At 39.8% G+C, this 21,169-nt stretch overlaps 1 protein-coding gene across 1 annotated transcript; it reads right to left on the minus strand.

Annotated features, from left to right (window-relative positions):
- Positions 1 to 63: 63 nt before the first annotated feature.
- Positions 64 to 20,691, minus strand: kdm6bb (lysine (K)-specific demethylase 6B, b). Its single transcript, XM_046861412.1, has 24 exons — positions 20,411 to 20,691; positions 16,376 to 16,440; positions 16,162 to 16,285; positions 15,971 to 16,045; positions 15,692 to 15,872; positions 15,310 to 15,474; positions 14,940 to 15,080; positions 14,510 to 14,836; positions 11,830 to 14,264; positions 10,836 to 10,962; positions 10,556 to 10,661; positions 9,087 to 9,292; positions 8,548 to 8,639; positions 8,358 to 8,426; positions 8,109 to 8,256; positions 7,599 to 7,687; positions 7,413 to 7,481; positions 7,167 to 7,315; positions 5,200 to 5,314; positions 4,919 to 5,106; positions 4,555 to 4,696; positions 4,034 to 4,160; positions 3,106 to 3,276; positions 64 to 2,047 (listed from the first exon to the last, which is right to left on the minus strand). Exons 3-24 carry the CDS (start codon positions 16,278 to 16,280, stop codon positions 2,021 to 2,023), a joined length of 5,268 nt encoding a protein of 1,755 aa, XP_046717368.1. The 5' UTR covers positions 16,281 to 16,285; positions 16,376 to 16,440; positions 20,411 to 20,691; the 3' UTR covers positions 64 to 2,020.
- Between the last annotated feature and the right edge of the window lie 478 nt (positions 20,692 to 21,169).

Genomic DNA, 21,169 nt, shown 5'->3' on the forward strand with positions numbered 1-21,169 from the left:
TCAGCAAGGAAAGGGAAATCTCTGCAATAAAGATTTCTTTAATAAACCCCCCAAAATAACTTGTTGGATTTATGAAAACATTTTTATTTATTTTTTCAAATCATAGCTAATATTATTATAATATTAATTATGACACACAGAATCACACAGGTGTTTAAGACAGGTCTGGCTCAGTTTTTATCTTTTTTTTTTTTCTTTTCTTTTTTAAAGTTTTACAATAAAAATTTTAAAACATTGTGGGGGAAAAAAAATTCAACACTCAGGGGACGAGTCAGGAGTGGACAGAAAGCAACCGACCTCAGTCTGGTTGAAATCTGCCAGGGAAATATCAGTGTTAAAAAGATGAATAATAAGAAGAGGAAGTCCACGAGTAACACGACATCTCGTATTATTTCACAGAAAGGAATGGGGGAAAAATAGGTATAAAAAAAGAACAAACTCTTTAAACTGATACAGTACAAAGACATTCAGGTTGTACAGACTTTGTTCTAAGCACCAAGCTGTGAGATTAATATCGTTAATATTCATATGTAATTCTTTAGATCATATACACGCCGAGGGAACGGCCAAGCGGAGGGGGGGATTGAGCACCATCGAATTAAAGTCCTCCTTCTCAGCTTTAGCACCTCCTCAGAAACCAGCGCAATTAACCCATTCAGACCCACTATGCTGTTATGACTCATTCAAACGCATCAACTCCACCGATTGGCTGAGAGCTAGTTCATCAACCAATCAGAGAACATTTTTTTTTTTTTAAACTGAATTTTCTACACAATAAATGTAATGTTTTATTTATTTCATTTGTGCCTATTAAATGGGCCTGAAAGGGTTAATTACAAAAAATTCATTTACAAAATCCCTCATTAGGAGGAGCACCTTGTACACTTTAATAAATACACCCAAAGCAGTCGAATAAATAAAATCACAATTAAAAAAATTATGCAAATCAAACACTTTCAAAAGAAATATGCAGAGCAAACAAGAAGAATTCAACAGAAAATTACCCCAAAGTATTCTTTAAAAAAAAACAATATCAAACACTCAGGTTTTCTGGACAATGCAAATAAGATTTGAACCCGTATTATTATTGTTGTTTTTTTTGTTGTTTTTTTTTTAGAAATATTTGTGAAAATTGTTAATGCTCTGAGAAAAATGCAATATTGTAAAATTATTCATATTGCATCAATGCTTTGTTTTTTTTTTTTTTGTTTTTACTTTTTAAATCAAGGCCAAAATGGTGTTAAAGTTTTTTTCCACTATTTTTGAAAACCTTTAAAAAATAATAATTAAAAAGTAAAAATAATAGCACCCAGATCAGAATGCAAACAGCATTTAGAAAGTTTAGCGTTGTAGTAAATGTATTCACGACAATATCATTGTAACAACCCCTTGTAATGCCTGTGTGTGTAGCTTCTTCCCCTGCTGTTATACTGTGTTGTATAAAAGCACCAGAGACGCCGAATAAATAAACTGAAACATTTGCATAAATGTAAACTACAATAGTACCTGAATGAGTTCACACGTTTCGGCGATTGTGAAAGATCACAGCAGTTTGTTTGCTCTGTATGTGTGTGTGTGTGTGTGTGTGTGTGTGAGTGAGTGAGTGAATGAGAATAAAAAATGAAAAAATAAAAATAAAAAGGTTCGCATTAAGCACCCCGGGCTTTTGTGTACCGGTGTGTGTGTGTGTCTGTGTATGTGGCACGTCTCTGACCGGTCTGACCTCAGAGCGTTTATAACACATCGTAACAGCGTCGTAACAACGTTGTGACTCAAGTAGCTGGTGAAAGGGGAAGACGAGCGAGTCGGTGAAGCACCTGCTGATGTGGTTCTGTAAACAGTGTCGAGTAAACAGCTTGTGGATCAGAGAGTCCGCAGTAGTGGTTTTGATAAAAATAATACTAAAAAAACTAAAAATTAAAAGATAATGAATAAGAAATGAACGAGAGAAATGAATGTTGCACTGCTGCTGTTGGCAAGCAGCAGGAGATTTGGTCATGGCTGTGTGACATCAAACACCTCAGGCTTTTGAACACGGTACGGGAGCCTGAGAGAGAGAGAGAGAGAGAGAGAGAGAGAGAGAGAGAGAGAGAGAGAGAGAGAGTCAAGTTTCTGTATTATTATAAACTTCTTCTTTCGGCTTCTCCCATTAGGGGGCGCCACAGCGGATCATCCGTCTCCATACCCCCCTGTCTTCTACATCCGCCTCTTTCAAACCAATTCTGTATTGTTTTCAACAAAGTCTAAAACATCAGTGCCCCCTAGTGGTGCAGTATGAGTATTATTGAGAATGAAACAGGACTTGATGTTTACATTTACATTTGTGGCATTTAGCAGAACAGCCCCACCCTGCATTGCCCAGCCCTGTCTTGCCCAGCCTCGCCCCACCTGGCCCAACGTAGCCCAGCCCAGCCTCGCCCCACCCCATAATCTCTGAATATGCTGCTCTAGTTTGTATCATATTTTTATAATTCGAGCAAATGGCTCAGGAGTGGACATTTCTTCCAAATAAAACTACCAGGACAGGATTGTTAGATTGGAAATTTTGCGCACTTCAGGACACTAATCGTATTTGGTAATGTGGGATTTTGATTACTACACTTTGTGTAGTAATCAAAAAAAAAACTATAAGGCATTTTCTCTTTTTTTGCGAGTGCTCACAAAGAACAAAAACCTTTTTTTAACTTTTTTCTGCTTTATTATAGATTAATATATATAAAAAAGGAATTAGGGCATTCACATTAGGCAATTCACATTTTGTCATTTAACATCGAATCAAACAAGGAACGAATACAATGTACACAGAGCAAAATCTTCTCTAAAAGTATTTCAGCTCAAAGCATTCTACATTCTTCCGCGTGAAGTTGTGGGTAAATGTTTCTGTGGTCAAAAAATGACCTAAAATAAACCTTAATCATGTGTGATTTGCCGAGCGCCAAGTATTAAAATCTTTCAGCAATGCAGCTCAGCCGCTGCAGTGCATCAGCTACTGTACATACACAAACGCCCTCCTGGCATTAATTTTGTAATTTTTCTTAAATGTAATATGGGAAATGGTTTGAACACATTTATTGTAAAAACATGTTGTGTGAGTGAGAGACTGACCAAGCTGAAGTTATCATAAGTGTTCATCAGGTCCTCAATGCTGTACTGTTCGAGCACGACGACTCCGCTAAGGTTGGAGCTCCTCCGCCGAGCACAGTCCTCGCAGTGCACTACATAGGTCTTCCTACTGCTGTTCTCGCTGGTGACAAAGAGCAGGTTAAACACCTCCACCTGTACACACACACACACACAAGTTGTAGATGCGCAGTTATTTTAAGTTTAAATTAATAACATCATATAATCTTGCTAAATAAGCAATGTGTCCTTATCGGACAAATTATACCGTATTTTTCGGACTATAAGCCGCTACTTTTTTCCTACGTTTTGAACCCCGCGGCTTAAACAACGAAGCGGCTAATTTATGGATTTCGGGTTTCACAATCTTCAAGCCAAAACACTGAGCGACATAACATTAGATCAAGTTCTAAAGTTCTAAAGCTGCACAGCATCGGGAGAAAAGCTACTGTTTAGATACAAGCCATTGTAACGCGTTGTATCAGGGTCAAGGGAGAGCTCGCTAACTCCAGTTGCAACAGAAATCATATAAGCACAGACAAAACTCGTGCTTTTTTTATTATTCTTGGCAACATCGTTACGGTTTAGTCAAAGAAATTTTGAAATGAGCATCAGAAAATAATACATATTCCATATAGAACATATTCCTTGGTCTTGCACACATGCAGTAATACCGGGAAAATGCGGCGGCAGGCTATTCCCAAAATGCCGCTCTGCTCTTAAAGGAGCCACAACATATTTCACCCGTTACACCGTGTTACAGACACTGTCTTTCGTTAAAGCCTGTGTAAAGTTCATTAGTGTAGACACCTGCGGCTTATTTATGTTCAAAATGAAAATCTTTGTAAAATTCAGTGGCTTATATATGGGTGCGCTTAATAGTCCGGAAATTACGGTATATTGTATAACTCACGTCACACTCGTTGCAGTAGTAGGCCGGCTCGTCCTTCACTCGGCTCTGGTAACAGATCTTCTTCCCTTCTGCTACGAGCTGTTCTCTCATGATCTGGATGTGTTTTATGGACTGCAGGAGACAATGTCTACACAACACACAAGAGGCTCAGAATGTATTTTCCTTAGATTCAAATCTCCCATACCTCATATCTTGCCCAAAATGTATGCTATTCAAGAATGTCTGATATCGTGTATCCCATAATTCTTAGGCTTTTTTTTAAGCTCTCATAGATCAGATCCCACATTTGAGTTAAAGATGTGTGTTTTTGTGCGTCTCACTTTTTTAACCTCCGAATGTTTCATATTGAGCACCAAACCTCAATGATCTCAAAATATCTCACATTTCATTAATAATCATACTTTGTATGTATGTTTTGAAATTCTAAATTATTCTCAGTTTAGATCAGAAATTCATTTATTATCTCATATGATCTCGTAACACCAAACACCCCCCTTCTTTCTGATTGCAATTGGAGTCACCTCATCATTTTGTAAGTGTTTTGGTCGGTGATCTTGACTGTACGGGCGACATTCCAGGAGACATGAATCATGGGAACAATTGATTTGACCTTCTTGACTTCATTCCACTCAAAGCGCTCCAGAGCCAGCTGATACTGATAAGCTGCAAACACATACATGCACACAGAATATAGTTTCATTTGTTTATAATAATAATAATTTAGTACCACACATTTTGGAGAGTGTGTTGTATTTAGTATAGTATCTCATATTTGGCAAAGGCCATCTCATTTAGTAACTCATATTTAGCAGAATGCTTTGTCTCTCTTTAGGATCTAAATGAGCAGAAACATTACACTTTTAATCTGCATTATTCTGCACTTACAGTTTAGAGGACCCACGTTCCAGGCGATGTTGTTGCACCAGCCGACGGCCTGAACCCAGTGAACGGTTCCTGCATTAATCCACACCAAATCTCCGGGACGCTGAATAAATCGATAGACAGGGATGTTGGAGCGATACAGATCTTCCAGAACTGGCCACCATGAACCTGTTAGATAGTCCACTCCATTCCTGATGGACATAGAGGGAACATAGAGGACAGAGTATGTTTGGTTAGATTAGAGACAAAGGGACATGTGTGTGAGGAAAGGAGATGTGACTCACTTCTCACAGAAGTGACTGATGGCTTCCCAGTAATGCTCATGTACAGCAAACCACTCACAGTCTCCAGGGCCAATGTTAATGTTCACAGAGCAGAAATTGTTGTTTTCTTGATGTCCTGGGATAAATAATAATAAAGAAATCAACACACCATGTTTAAATTAGCATGATTGGGCATGATTAAAAAAATAAACAAAAAAACCCACAAAAAATTATATATATATATATATATATATATATATATATATATATATATATATATATATATATATATATATATATATATATATATATATATGTATGTATATATACACACACACATACAAACCCGATTCCAAAAAAGATGGGACACTGTACAAATTGTGAATAAAAACAGAATGCAAATGATGTGGAAGTTTCAAATTTCATTATTTTATTCAGAACACAACATAGATGACATTTCAAAAGCTTAAACTGAGAAAATGTATAATTTTAAGGGAAAAATAAGTTGATTTTAAATTTCATGGCATCAACAAATCTCAAAAAAGTTGGGACAAGGCCATGTTTACCACTGTGTGGCATCCCCTCTACTTTTTATAACAGTCTGCAAACGTCTGGGGACTGAGGAGACAAGTTGCTCAAGTTTAGGAATAGGAATGTTGTCCCATTCTTGTCTAATACAGGCTTCTAGTTGCTCAACTGTCTTAGGTTTTCTTGGTCTCATCTTCCTCTTTATGAGGCGCCAAATTTTTTCTATGGGTGAAAGATCTGGACTGCAGGCTGGCCATTTTAATACCCGGATCCTTCTTCTATGCAGCCATGATGTTGTAATTGATGCAGTATGTGGTCTGGCATTGTCATGTTGGAAAATGCAAGGTCTTCCCTGAAAGAGACAACGTCTAGATGGGAGCATATGTTGTTCTAGCACTTGGATATACCTTTCAGCATTGATGGTGCCTTTCCAGATGTGTAAGCTGCCTATGCCACACACACTCATGCAACCCCATACCATCAGAGATGCAGGCTTCTGAACTGAGTGCTGATAACAACTTGGGTTGTCCTTATCCCCTTTAGTCCGGATGACATGGCGTCCCAGTTTTCCAAAAAGAACTTCAAATTTTGATTCGTCTGACCACAGAACAGTTTTTCACTTGGCCACAGTCTATTTTAAATAAGCCTTGGCCCAGAGAAAACTGGTTCATATTTAGAAATGGCTTAATTTTTGACCTATAGAGTTTTAGCCGGCAATGGCGAATTGCACGGTGGATTGTGTCCACCGACAATGTTTTCTGGAAGTATTCCTGAGCCCATGTTGTGATTTCCCTTACAGTAGCATTCCTGTATGTGATGCAGTGCTGTCTAAGGACCCGAAGATCACGGGTATCCAGTATGGTTTTCCGGCCTTGACCCTTAATCACAGAGATTGTTCCAGATTCTCTGAATCTTTGGAAACTTTAAACTCTTTGCAATTTTTCTCTGAGAAACTCCTTTCTGATAATGCTCCACTATTTTTTGCCGCAGCATTGGGGGAATTGGTGATCCTCTGCTCATCTTGACTTCTGACTGCCACTCTAAGAGGCTCTATTTATACCCAATCATGTTGCCAAATAACCTAATAATTGGTTAAATTGGTCCTCCAGCTGTTCCTTATATGTATTTAACTTTACCGGCCTCTTATTGCTACCTGTCCCAACTTTTTTTAGAATGTGTAGCTCTCATGAAATCCAAAATGAGCCAATATTTGGCATGACATTTCAAAATGTCTCACTTTGAACATTTGAAATGTTATCTATATTGTACTGTAAATAAGATACAAGTTTATGAGATTTGTAAATTATAGCATTCCTTTTTTATTCACAAGTTGTACAGTGTCCCAACATTTTTTGGAATCAGGGTTGTATATATATATATATATATATATATATATATATATATATATATATATATATATATATATATGTGTGTGTGTGTGTGTGTGTGTGTGTATATACCTGGTGTTCGGCTGCCCGGGACTTTCATGTACAGCTGGACGGTGTTCATGCCAAGTATGGTGTGTCCGACGTGGCTCAGCATGTTCTCCGTGGAGGAGACGCGCATGAACACGGGCAACTTCAACAACTCCTGCAGCTGCAACTTCCACCTGCATGCACACACGTGCGCGCACATGCGCGCACACACAAAAATACTTAACACACACTCTGATTTAAATCACCTGTGTCTGTGTGTGCATGTTTTACCTCTTTGGGTCAGAAAGGTCAATGTTTGTACCAAACTTGATGATTTTGCCGACCGACTTCTGTTCTGTGCTAAACGAGAGAAAAGCAAAAGCTTACACATCACACAAAACACACATATATGCACACACTGTGAAGCATAATAGTATGCTTAAAGAAAACAGCTGAGTGAATGATAGATTTTCCCACCTCTGTGTACAGGAAGGGTTGCTGGATGGCATCTCTGACATAGATTCTGTTTTTTTCTCTGCTTCCTCCTCATCCTCGCTGTCCTTCTCTTCCTGTGTGGTTTTAAAAACAAAAATGTCTGAAGTTTCCATTTCAAACTTCTACTAAACCTACAGCAAACTACCAAATTCCTGGCACCCTTAAATACAGTAAGCTTTTCAACCATTTTTCACAATCAGGCATCATCTAAGACAGTGGTCCCCAATTTTTTTTGCACCACGGACCGGATTAATGCAGTGCCCGGTAACAATTGACCTGAGGGTTGGGGACCACTGATCTAAGAGACACAAAGCAGCTAATTATAGCAGTGAATTATAAAACATTTTGTTTAACACATTCTGTCTTCAATTCTGTTTTTGTTAGTTTTTTCCACAAACACTGAACACAAGTATGAAAAAAAGTTGCACCACATGTTGGAGTCAGTTCCAGTTCAAATGGACTAAAACATTATGTGTGTGTGTGTGTATATACCTGGTGTTCGGCTGCCGGGACTTTCATGTACAGCTGGACGGTGTTCATGCCAAGTATGGTGTGTCCGACGTGGCTCAGCATGTTCTCCGTGGAGGAGACGCGCATGAACACGGGCAACTTCAACAACTCCTGCAGCTGCAACTTCCACCTGCATGCACACACGTGCGCGCACATGCGCGCGCACACACAAAAATACTTAACACACACACTCTGATTTAAATCACCTGTGTCTGTGTGTGCATGTTTTACCTCTTTGGGTCAGAAAGGTCAATGTTTGTACCAAACTTGATGATTTTGCCGACCGACTTCTGTTCTGTGCTAAACGAGAGAAAAGCAAAAAGCTTACACACATCACACAAAAACACACATATATGCACACACTGTGAAGCATAATAGTATGCTTAAAGAAAACAGCTGAGTGAATGATAGATTTTCCCACCTCTGTGTACAGGAAGGGTTGCTGGATGGCATCTCTGACATAGATTCTGTTTTTTTCTCTGCTTCCTCCTCATCCTCGCTGTCCTTCTCTTCCTGTGTGGTTTTTAAAAAACAAAAATGTCTGAAGTTTCCATTTCAAACTTCTACTAAACCTACAGCAAACTACCAAATTCCTGGCACCCTTAAATACAGTAAGCTTTTCAACCATTTTTCACAATCAGGCATCATCTAAGACAGTGGTCCCCAATTTTTTTTGCACCACGGACCGGATTAATGCAGTGCCCGGTAACAATTGACCTGAGGGTTGGGGACCACTGATCTAAGAGACACAAAGCAGCGAATTATAGCAGTGAATTATAAAACATTTTGTTTAACACATTCTGTCTTCAATTCTGTTTTTGTTAGTTTTTTCCACAAACACTGAACACAAGTATGAAAAAAAGTTGCACCACATGTTGGAGTCAGTTCCCGCAGTTCAAATGGACTAAAACATTATGTGTGTGTGTGTGTGTGTGTGTGTGTGTGTGTGTGTGTGTGTACCTGTAGGCTCTCTTGGAAGCTGGAGGCCTGGTACTGAGCATACTTGGAGATGGTGGTGTGTGATCGGCTGCTCTCACATGGCCACGTCTGAGCTGAGCCGCACGTGTTCCAGTTCTCATCAGCCGGCTGCTGCACCTGAGTCCTCACTTCCACAGCATGATCGGCATTTGCCTCAACCAGTGACTTAGTGGAGAACAAACCCAGGTCTGAAGTATACATAAAGAGAGAGATTAGCTGAAAAATACCAGATATCTTTCTCACATAGTTTAGTGAGTGCCAATACAACAGCAACCTAATGCTAGCTACAAGACTAGTTACACTTACGTTCACTGCATTTGGCTTACTTTTATCTCATATATAGAGTAGAGCAGTTGAAGGTCCAGCAGTGGCAACTTGGGGGTAGAGGGATTTATACTCATGACCTTTATGACCTTCCATCCTTTCAATCCAAAATGTAGTGTCTTAATTCAATCTATTTGTTAAGATGATTACTAGTATAAGTTAATTAAACCTCAGGTTAACTAGCTTGTTTTCAGTGGTGGACAGTAACAAAGTAAATGTAATTTGTTAGGTTGTTTTTTCACGTATCTGTACTTTACTGATGTATTTCCATTTGAGAAGACTTTTACATGAACTTCACTAAGCTTCAACTACATTTAGTGAAATCAGTAGTTACTTTTTATTTATGAGTGGATAAGAGCACATGCTTTGTTTTAAACTTGTTTTGATTGCCGCTTGGTGGTATCTACTTAGCACAAACATATAGCTCTGCGTCAGTTTAACAGCAAGGAGAACATTTTGAAAATAATAGTGAAGAAACTCTTGACTCTAATTTGCCACAACACCTGTGGTCTTATTTTGCTATTTTTTTTTGGAGAAGTTGAAAAGAAGGTTTTTGGCTCATTATAATTTAAATAGATATCAGATAGACTCAGTTTATGTGAAAAGACTTTAATGTTCCTAATTAATCAATGAGTAACAATTAAGTATTTTCACATTAACTGAGTTGATTAAGCAAGAGTCTTGTGACAATAATAATGATAATAATATTAATAATATTACCATAATAAATCAAAGTACTTTGGATATTTAAGTACATTTGAAGGCAAATACTTTTGTACTTTTACTCAAGTGAAAGTTTAAAGGAAGCATTTTTACTCGAGTAAAATTTTAACCTAGTGTATCTCTACTATAACTTAATTCATGGTTTGTGTAATTCATCCACCACTGAATGTTAGCAAACTTGACTTGCTATTAAGATCAATATTTGCTGCTAGCTTCATATAGGCTATTTAATGTTAATGCTATCCATAGGTCTCTTGCTTGCTTATGTTTTTAACTTTTAATATCTAAAAAAATTCATATCTTATTTGATACTAAATCTTTTATATGCTTCAACATAGTTTTATATGCTTCAAGAACCAGGAACCTGTATGTATGTATATGTGTGTATGTGAGTCCATCCTTACTGAGACGGAGTGATCCTGCCAAACCTCGGATAACAGTAACCGGGTTTTTGGGATCCGTGCAGAACTGGAGCAGCACTGGAGAGAATGCATCTCTCTTACTTTCGAGCTACAAACACACATACATACATACATACATACATACATACACACATACATACATACATAAATACATACATACATAGTCACACAGGGAGTTTCGACATTCCATAATTAACAGACTTTTAAAATGTAAAGAGATTAAACAAAACAAAACAAAACAAAAAAATGATCTTAGCCTTACATAAATGCTGGGCGTGGGTGGGTTAAGCTTCTCTCTGGGAATCTGAAAATCTATGTTCAGCACAGGCTTCACAGACAAAGAGGGAAGGAGATAGGACTCACGAAAACGACCCTGCACTTTCGCATATCTGACAGACAGATAGACAAACAGACCGACAGACAGAAAAACAGACAGACAAAGAAAAAAGTAAAGCAGAATTATTGTTAAATTTTTTTCTTTCTTGCCTTCTTCATTCTGAACTGTCTCCATGACTTGCTCATCAGGGATAAAAACACATTGTTCATCTTAACTGTTAACTTCTGTAAAGCTGCTTTAAGACAATGTCCGCTGTGAAAAGCGTTATAGAAATAAACTTAACTTGACTTAACTTGAACTCTGCCCAATTTGCTGTTATTATTAGCACTGTATGCTACTTTAAGAAAAATTTCACTTCCTGCAGCCAATAACACATTCTTAACTCTCACTGAAAAAGAGGAAATAAAAAAGGGAAGAGAGAGAGAAATAAAAATATGAAAAGAAAAATTGACAAACCTATACATTACTTCCAAATGCTAATCCAGCAAAAATGCTAATCCAGTTCCTGTTTAGATAAAGATCCTAATTATGATCATTCCATATAAAGATAATGTTAAACCTACAAATGTTATTTCAAATAAAAACTTTAGCTACATTTTCAGGTAAAGGTCCTGTTCAGCTAACAATGTTCTAAAATTTGCAAAAAAACGAGGTTCACTATGAATAACTAGAGATAACTATGAATTTTTTTTTTTTTTTTTTACAAAAGAGTGCTATCCAAGCTAAAGGTCTTAGGATATATATATATATATATATATATATATATATATATATATATATATATATATATATATATATATATATATTCTAACTTCTAAAACACAATTCCTGCAGTTAATGCTGGTTTTCATCTAATGATTCATGTTAAGATGCTTTTACACTGAAAGATGTAATACCAGCTAAAGATGCAGACACTCACTTGCAGGCTCTAATTATATCTGTTGCATTGTTGTTGATGCTAATCTCTTTCAGCAGGATTGTCTTTTGCTCGAACTCAGAGGCAGTGAATGTCTGCCTCCCTCTGATCTTGAGTTTCACCAACTGAATCTTTAGCTCTTTCAGCGGTACAGAGGACAGTAGCCGAACAGTTGGAGGTGTCCTGGAGGTTGTTTTTTTCATTCCTGCATCTCTGTCAATGTCCTCCTCTTTAGCTTTTGCTTTCTCCTTATTCCCCTTTCTTTGGTCCTCCTCTGTCTTTGTTAGTTTCTTTTTTGCTATAACTTTGTTGTGGACCTTGGCACGTTGTTTAGAATGTTCACCACTTGACGAGTACTGCTCTTTCTCAGTTTTGGTGTTCCTTTTCTGCTTTATATGCTGTCTTCTGACACTTGCCTCTTCTGTTGTTCCCCTGCTGCCAGCTCTTGTTTTCTGATTCTTTTGCTTCCCTTTCTTTTTGTCTGTGTCTTGCCCTTGCTTATTTTTCTCCAGTTTGGTTTTAGATTTTATCTTTCCACTGTTCACTTCTGATGAAAGGAAGGTAGTGGAGCTGTGGTTTAGCAACACCTCACAGCTGTGTGCCAGTTTTGCCTGCAAGGTAGCAGGCAAAAAGTTGGAGGGCAACACCTTGACTTCATTCTCTTTCATCACAGAGGTGCAGCTTGGTTCATTTAATGATTCTACAGTTTCAGTCATGGCATGACCCTCTTTCTCAACAAGGCTATCCTCTTCTTTATCTTCAGTCACCTGCATGTTGTTGTCAGGCTTTGAAAGGTCTGAGGTAGATATGGAAGGGGAAAGGTTGATCAAGGGCACGGCCACTGGAGACAGAGCTCTTGGGGATGTTGAGGTTGGGCTGTGCTGCTCTGGAGGGCATATTTCTGGATCCAGTGAGAGCGAGGAAGAGTATTTGACCCCAGCCGTTGTCTTAGGAGGTGGCCGACCAAAGGGGCCACCTCTGTAGGTATAGTTATGGCTGTCTGAGGCCAAGGTGCCATCATTGTCATGCAGATGCAGTCCCTGAGAGGCTGTTGTGCTACTGTCTTGCTGCTCTGCCATGGGTTCTTTCTCTTCTTGTTCCTCCACAACTTTAAAAGGCTGAGCAATGCCGAATAGTTTGGCCAGGTCGCTGTGGCGGTATTCCAGACTCAAGGGACCTGATTCTTTCCAGATTTCCTCTGGATCTTGGATTGGAGAGGAATGAGTGGGGCTTGGCTGGAGCACTGGTCTCCTGATCACTCCATCTATGTTTGCCCCTGCTTCATCCTCTTCTTCCTCGCTGAGATCTGACACAGGGGAGCCCTGCCAGCTAAGTACAGGGGGGCTAGCTGAGGGATCCAGACGGAGATGGTCCTCTATAGAACTGCTGTGAGCAGGTAGCAGATCTGGAGCATGTTGATTCTTTTCCTCAGACTGAGGAACTTTTTTATCAAAGCCACTAGAGCTATTCAACAGTGAGAACTCTTGTTCAGGCGTAATGTCCTCCTCGTCAAACTGCATGTTTTGAGTCCCAAAACTGCTGGTTTTTGGACTTTTAAGCTCAAATGGTGGCAGACTGTTGTCATTTGTTGTGGATATGTTATCTGCATTGTCTGTTGATTGATATTGAAGCACATGGTTTTGATTTGCTAGAGGGGGAGTGGAGGGTGAAACTAACCCTGAGGTGTGTGAAGTGTCAGAGTCAAAGGTGGACCCCTCTTCTTCATGTTTTGTGTATTTGTGAATACACAGTGATGTTTCTAAAGAAGCTAGAGGTGGAGGAGATGCAAGAATGGTTGAGTCCAGACTTTTACTCAGTGAATCACTAGAAGGGCTCTGGGGAGACATTTCTCTTCTTAAATAGTCTTTCTCCACTTTCTTAAAACATTTTCTCTCTGCTTTTCTTGATCTTTTTCTTTCATCTTTTATTTTTCTCTCAGACTGTATCTCTATTTTTCTATGGCTTCCTTTCCTTTCCCGGTGGCTTTTTTTCTCCTGCCTCTCCTTTTTCTTTTTCTTTGCTTCCAGTTTTCTTAGTATTCTTGCCTTTCGTTCGTCTGCTCCCTCCTCCCTTTTCCTCTCTTGCCTTCTCTCTCGTGCTCTATGCCTTTTCTTGATTTCAACATGTTTTAACATGTCCGTGTCCTGCAGACGATTTGGGCTCTCTTGGCCACCACTGTTAGAGTAGCTGGGCTTAGTGTAATTTGACGGAGATCTGTGTTTAGAAACCCTGATTTTCTTTCCCTCTAGCCTCTGGGAACTAGACTCAGGTTTGGGACTTGGGGACAGGCTTGCTCTCCCACCAGTGGTGCCATGTCGAACACTTCTGCCTTCAGAGTTGCAATGGAGCTGGGTGTGTTTTGGAGTGCTGTGATGCCGCCCTCCCTCTTTCAGCCCTTGCAGCCGCTCTTCAGTTTCTAGACCAGAGCACCTGGTTTCCTGTCCAGAAACAGAAGCACACCACAGTTTAGGATAAACAAACATATTACTCATAGCTCACTAATTGAGTGCTTATGTTACAACATCCTAAGCCCTTAGTTACTCACTAAGGGCTTGACGGATTTGAAAGTCCATCCTGGAGTAAATATGAATGCTTGCACTTCTCCCTATTCTTGGACAAAAAAATCCAAAGATAGAAGGCCTTAAGGTGGTTTAAATGGCTTATGAGGCATGACAGCACTCACACTTCTCTGCTTGTCCTTCCAGGATGGCGTGGGTGAACCACGGCTGCCATGAGGTACTGGATGCCTGTGTGTGCCCTCTGGAGGCTGGTGCTGGGGGCTATAAGGCACTCTGGTAAAATTTGCTGGTGAGGGTGGAACAGAACGCTCCCAGTCCCCTTTGGTTCCATGGGGTCCTAGGTGATCGTGGGTTTGGTGGTTGTAAGAGTGGAGGTGGCCCAATTTCAGGGACTTAGAGCTGTGAAAATCCTGGCCAGGACTACCAAGTGTAGATGAGGGCACTGAATGAATCCTGTGGAGGTGATCTCTGCTGTAGGACTGACTTGACTCCTATTGAAACAGAACCAGAATGAATATTATATGCCTATAATATCAAGCTTAGTTTTAAGAAAACTAAAACATGAGTAAAAATGTTTAACATCTGATGACTAACCTGAAAGCCTAAAGCAGATTGTCTCTTATTTGACTGACTCCATTGGGCATCACCACGGTATGGAGGGCTACAGGTGCGAGGAAGATGAGACAAGGGAGGGTGATTCATAGGCATAGGGTGCTTAATTTTGGAGGAAAGAGCCTGTAGAGAAATAAATAAGAACATGCTATTTAGGAATATACTAATCTTACCCATGCTGTTCTTAAACTGACCAGCAGATGGTGCTAAAATAATTTTCAGCAATAGTTACAAACCATGGTAACTTGGACAGCAATGGGGATGAGAGCTGGGATTATACCAACCCTGCGGTAAGAAGTGAACACTTTCACAGAGATGCATAAAACGTATGTTAAATAAAACATTTACTGACTTGATGTGAGCTGCCGTTTTTGCTCCGCTTGCTGGGACACTCATCTCTAGTTGGTGAGGGGTTTCTGGGGGGTGGTCGTTTAAGTGACAGACATTGAAAGGATCTGGATGAGGAGACGGGACTCCATCTGTCTGCTGTCCGATGCTGCTGGTGAGGGCCTCCATACTATTAAATAAAGTATGTTAAAAACATTGGAATGTACTCTGTTCTTTCTGCAAAACTAGATAATAGTATTAATAGTAGAAACTTTGCCCTGTATTTCTGGAATAGTCTCAGGATCCTGACCAGAATAAAACTGAAAATGAATGAATGAATTACAGACCATCTAAATTTTTTACTCCCAAATCTTTTTGTGGTTTCTTTAGCTTTCACCCTTGCTCACCCTTGGAGGCTGATAACTGGGAACACGTCCTCCACATCCTGAGCTGTATCCATTCATAGTGGCCCGGTCAAGGTTCTGGTGTTGATTTGAACCCCATGACCATGACGTGACCCGATCTCTGACATTTGGCCCTCTCTCTCTGGGGTGATCATGGTCTCTGTGCCTGCTGAACTCCGGAGGTCTGGTAAAACCAGCAACAGTGAATAAAATGTTCAGATGGCTGGAACATGTACTGTATATAAATTATATCATGACATTTGCTGCAGTGTATTGACTGACCTGTTGTTATAAGCTTTGTGATAGTTCCTTCCTGATGCATGGTTCAGGGTTGATTGGTACCCTCCACCACTGCCTCTTTGGATGGGCAGACATGAGTACATGAGTACAGTTGTGTACAGAACAGTTTATGCACATGAGTACAGTTGTCAGTTGTTTATGAATAGCAGAATATTGTTAACTCAAAGTCATACCTGGATGAAGGGGGCATGTGGCGGCTGGAGCTGGGAGCCCATGAAGCCCTGCTGGAACTGACAGGGACGAAGGAGTCCCATGAGTACCGGCCAGAATATTGGTGCTCTGTGTGATACATCCAGTCTGAGGCAACACACAGAGGTTGTTTTTTTGTTGCTGACTATGCATTCAAATCATTGAACTGATGATCCAATCTGTGAATTAATAACTCACCACACTAGTGTATGGGAATCCCTCCAGTGACACCACAACAACAGCACCTGATTTCACTTCCAGCCCTGAAATGAAGCAAAAAGGAAAATCATTAACAGTAAGCCATTGTTTGTGAGTGGAACTGGAACCAAAATAGAGCGAGCACATGCACATTTACACACACACACACCATTAAGTGTGAATTGCACTGCCCAGTTGTGGGTGTGTGTAGTCACATTTGTTATACCCACACAGCTTTTTTTGTTCTGGAGAACCTCCCTGACTCGTCTTCTCACTCTCTTTTCATTTTCTCCATTTCTTTACCAAATACACCACATAAAACCATACCGACAAAACCCTACTCATCATGAAGAAACCAATGACAAGAAACACACACACACAAGTTCTTCAGAAGGGCTTTAACAGAGACATTATAAAAGTGTGGATGAGATTCAGAGCAGCAGGAGAAAAATGGGAAGAATGAGGCCATGGCATGTGTTTAAGTGTGTGTGTACTTTTAGTTCCTGTTTAATGCAGTCAAATGTTTTGCTTATACAATACTGTAAATAGCAAACTAACATTTCCCTCGTAACACCCCCCCACCCCCAAACAGCTTCTACATAAAACTTCTCCAAAATTTAAGCACTAACACATCCTGTCTTTGTGAGTGCATACTGTTAAACAATTGTATAGCCACTTAAGGGTTCACAGCTTTCAATAAAAAAGATGTGGATTTCAAAGGAAATCCCCTGTCTAAGAGTGAATCCCAGGACCTTAATTAACCTCCATGTCTAGATCCCAGGGATTACAAATTATGCATTCTTTAGGGTATATGTAAATTTGATTTCACAAAGAGCATCATACAATGTGTCTTGTGATATATGAGCACACATTATAAAAAAAGTTTGATTAATCACAAAGAGATCAAACGGTCATGCACAAGTTTCAAATACATGCATCTTTTTCATGTCTTAAGCATCCTGCTATTTTGTAAAAAAAAAAAACCCTCAATGTAGTCACAAAGAAAGACAATTTTCAAAACAAGTAGTACAAAAAGATGCACTCTTTGTGCAGTTGTTCATCTTTCAAACGGACCTGTTGATGTGGTTTCCAACTCTGTGTCACGTAAAGTTGTCTACAAACATGAGCAAAAGGTCATTGTAGAGCTATAGAAAGTCAAATCACTTTCTTCCTCAGAAAGCACAAGCATCAGTCTTGTAAAAAAGGGGAGTGGACTACAGCTTGAAACCACATTTTAGATGGGGGGAAACGCAACTCTGTATTTGTATGTAAAATATGTGTGTGTTTTGTCTGTGTGTGTGTGTGTGTATGTGTGTGTGGGTATCTGTGTGGGCAGGTGCACAATTTAGTATGAGGGAACAAGATGAGACGGAAGTGGTGTTAGCTTCCTGTGGAAAAGTAACTATTTCTGTTGTAGATATGATCATACATGCACACAAACCTATACTGATGAACACTCTGAGGCCATGGTTATGAACTTATACCAGCTTATGACCTAAAGGTACTTATCATTTTTAAACACTGCTCAAAGTTGCAGGGCCAATTTCAACCCCAGGTGATAAACATAGCCAGGGTTGCATCAGTGTATCCCTGAGAATGTGCATAAATGGTCCTAATGTTTATATGTATGAACTCAGTTTTTGAGATATATGTATCCGAGTCTGTCTCACTTTGCAAGATGACTGACTAGCATGACTACAAGCATTCAAGACAAAAAAGAACAATCTGCAGCCAAGATTAGTCTCCTAAAAGCAATAGCACATGAGAAGACTGAGGGGGCGGAGCAAAAAAGAAACTACACAGGGAATCCAAGAGCCGGAAAGGAAAAAAGAAAGGACGAGAGGGGGATGGAGAAGGATTAGGAGTAAGAGAGCAGCGGTCAAGGGCATGGGGATCGAGTTACGAAGGATTTTAGGCTGACTCGCAACATGCACTCAACACAACACATCATACACGAACATGAGGGAGTTCCTGTTCTACTGCTTTCGAATACAAACATTCGCATGTGGTTAAATGAACCAACAAGGATGCATCCTAAAAGCATCGCAGCATTCACACACTAATCAGGTACCGCACCAAGTTTCTGTTTTAAGTTCAAGACTGGGATTAGAGTATATCCAGGGCCACCCCATAAACTTATAACACTTTGTGTGTAGGATGGCTAGTTATGTGTGTGTGTGTGTGTGTGTGTGTGTTTGTGTGTGTCAGGGTGTGACGAACAAGCTACAAACAAAGCACTTAGATTTTTGTCAAATTGCTAAACTAAATCAGCATGTGCTGGTTTTACATTTACAGAAGCAGAAAAGCTCAGGCGAAGCAACATATAACATAGTTTTAGAGTATTGCATGGGGGCTAAGTTTACATCCGAAATCAAGCCTCTGATTTTAGAGTGCTCTGGAAATAACTCCCCCCACCTATGTTGGATCTCTGAAAAAAGTCAACATGTAGGCAACAAGCATTACACAACATCAAACAAACACACAAATTCTGTAGCAGCCTTTTGAAATGTTTAGCATTAGCTCACTTTGTTTGTAGATAACCTGGTAAACCTTGGTGGATTGTAATTTTTTTAAGTCCATTATGATGTCATTGCGAAAAAAAATGAGGACCCAAGAACTCCAGCAACTATCATTTTGGGGATGACGGCTGGGCTTAGGCTAGCTAGAATTCAATCACGATTTATGAAAAAGGCTTGCTAGAATTCAATCACAATTTATGAAAAACGTCTAGCTAGAATTCTAGATACCTAGAAGCTTTTTCATAAATTGGGTCCATTTTGAAAACCTGAAACATCACATCAGACACATAATCCTCACAATTTTTTACTGGACTTGGACAACTGAGCTAGCAAAAATTTTTAGTGCATACAGAAAACTTTGAAAGCGGATCCATTTTAGAATTGGGTAAGGGCAAACAGACACAGCAACTCAACCAGGATATGCATTATTTTGGATTAGTGTCAAGGCGAACCAATCATACTGCTCTACGATCTACAATCTTCTAAAGACCGATTTAGACTTTTTTCTTATATGCTTTTCTGTGCAAGTCAGGATGTTTATATACCATTTTATAATATATACTTAAGATAACGTTGTTGTTTATTGCCAGACCCCTAAGCAAAAGAGTGACCTAAATGTAGTTTTGCATTTGCATTGACTAAGTGATGTTACAGTGTCCGAGACTTTTTCCTTTAATCAACATGTCTGAGGTAACGATTGGTGTCTGTCACATATCTGCTGTGTTTTACTGTCAGTAGACCAGACATGCTAGCTGTACTTTTCTACCTCTGCCATCAGCTAGCTTCTGTTCACCTTCTGTGTCAGCCAGCTGCCTAGCGTCAATGTTCATAAAACTTTTAACGTCAATTTTAATTATGGTAGTTCAAAAAAGTATTTATTTTTAACCTTTTTATTGTTTGTTTGTGTGTCTGTGTATGTGTATGATGCAACATGTAGCTGACAAAAAGTAAACACATTGTGAAACAATGTCTATACTACATAATGTATACAGTTTTACCTCCTCTCTCTCTCTCTCTCTCTCTCATTCTCTCTCTCTCTCTCACACACACACACACACACACACACACACACTGCAAGGGCTCATGATAAGGGGATGTAATAAGCTCACTTCCTGCATTCACTATAACAGTGCTATCATATTACACACACACACACACACACACACACACACACACACACACACATAAATTTACACTCTCACAACCAACCAAACACCAACCGACCTACACACACACACACACACACACACACACACACACACAGAGCATTGTGGGCAATCATCTGTAGCTTCTTTGCATTTTTATTTTGCTGCATGTGATGAATACACACAGAGGAAATTCTGCATGCACACAATTACTCTCTCTCTCTCTCTCTCTCTCTCTCTCTCTCACACACACACACTCTTCCGGATGGCTGCAGATAATGGCAGCCGAGTTCAGTCCTTTAAACAGCCGGGACACACACACACACACACACACACACACACACACACACACACACACACACAGCACTTACTCTGACAGACAGACGGTGTCAGACAGATGACTGCAGTTCCTTCATTCTTTCTTTCTTTCCTTTCTTCCTGCACACTCTTCCCCCTCTCCCCCTCCCCTCGCTCTCTCTTTCTGTCTGTCTCTCTCTCTTTCTGTCTGGTTGTCTCACACACAGTCTCTGTCTCTCTTTCTCTCTCTCAGTAGCTGTCTCTCTTTTTCTCTCTGTCTCTCTCATCCACCCTGTTTGTTCCCCCTCCAGCAGACAGACAAAGAAAGGAAGGGGATGGCTGGGAAAAAGAAAGCAAAAAAAAAATGAAGAGAGAGAGAGAGAGAGAGAGAGAGAGAGAGAGAAAAGCTAAAGGGAGGAAAGAATCTCCGCCTATTTTCACCAGCCAATCAGCTTGCAACTCTTTTGGCCCCTCCTTCTCTGTCACCTCTCTCTCTGTCTGTCTGTCTGTCTTTCTCCCCTTCTGCCATGTTTTCTGTCTCTCTGTCTATCAGTCTGTCTCTTTCTCCATATGGCTTGTTTGCCCCATACTAGCCCTCTTTCTTCCTGTCTTTCTTCCCGTCTGTCTGCCCCTTTCACTGCTTTCTTTCTATCCACCTGTTTCTATTTTTCTTTGTCTTTCTGCCCGTTTCTCTTATTCAATTTCTATTTCCCCTTTCTCTCTCTCTCTCTCTCTCTCTCTCTCTCTCTCTCTCTCTCTCCCTTGCTCTGCATTTTACACCTTTGGTGTGCAGTATGTGTTTCCTAGGAAACCAGCAATACACTCCACTCCCT

The sequence above is a fragment of the Silurus meridionalis genome, chromosome 11 (assembly GCF_014805685.1).
Source record: "Silurus meridionalis isolate SWU-2019-XX chromosome 11, ASM1480568v1, whole genome shotgun sequence".
Lineage (NCBI taxonomy): Eukaryota > Metazoa > Chordata > Actinopteri > Siluriformes > Siluridae > Silurus > Silurus meridionalis.

Excerpts from the sequence above, each read along its gene's own strand:
- kdm6bb (XM_046861412.1), bottom strand. The coding sequence starts at position 16,280 with ATGTATCACACAGAGCACCAATATTCTGGCCGGTACTCATGGGACTCC. Across the intron at positions 15,873-15,970 it reads CACAAAGCTTATAACAACAG|ACCTCCGGAGTTCAGCAGGC; the intron begins GTCAGTCAATAC and ends TGGTTTTACCAG. Across the intron at positions 14,265-14,509 it reads GGAAGGACAAGCAGAGAAGT|GAAACCAGGTGCTCTGGTCT; the intron begins GTGAGTGCTGTC and ends GTTTCTGGACAG.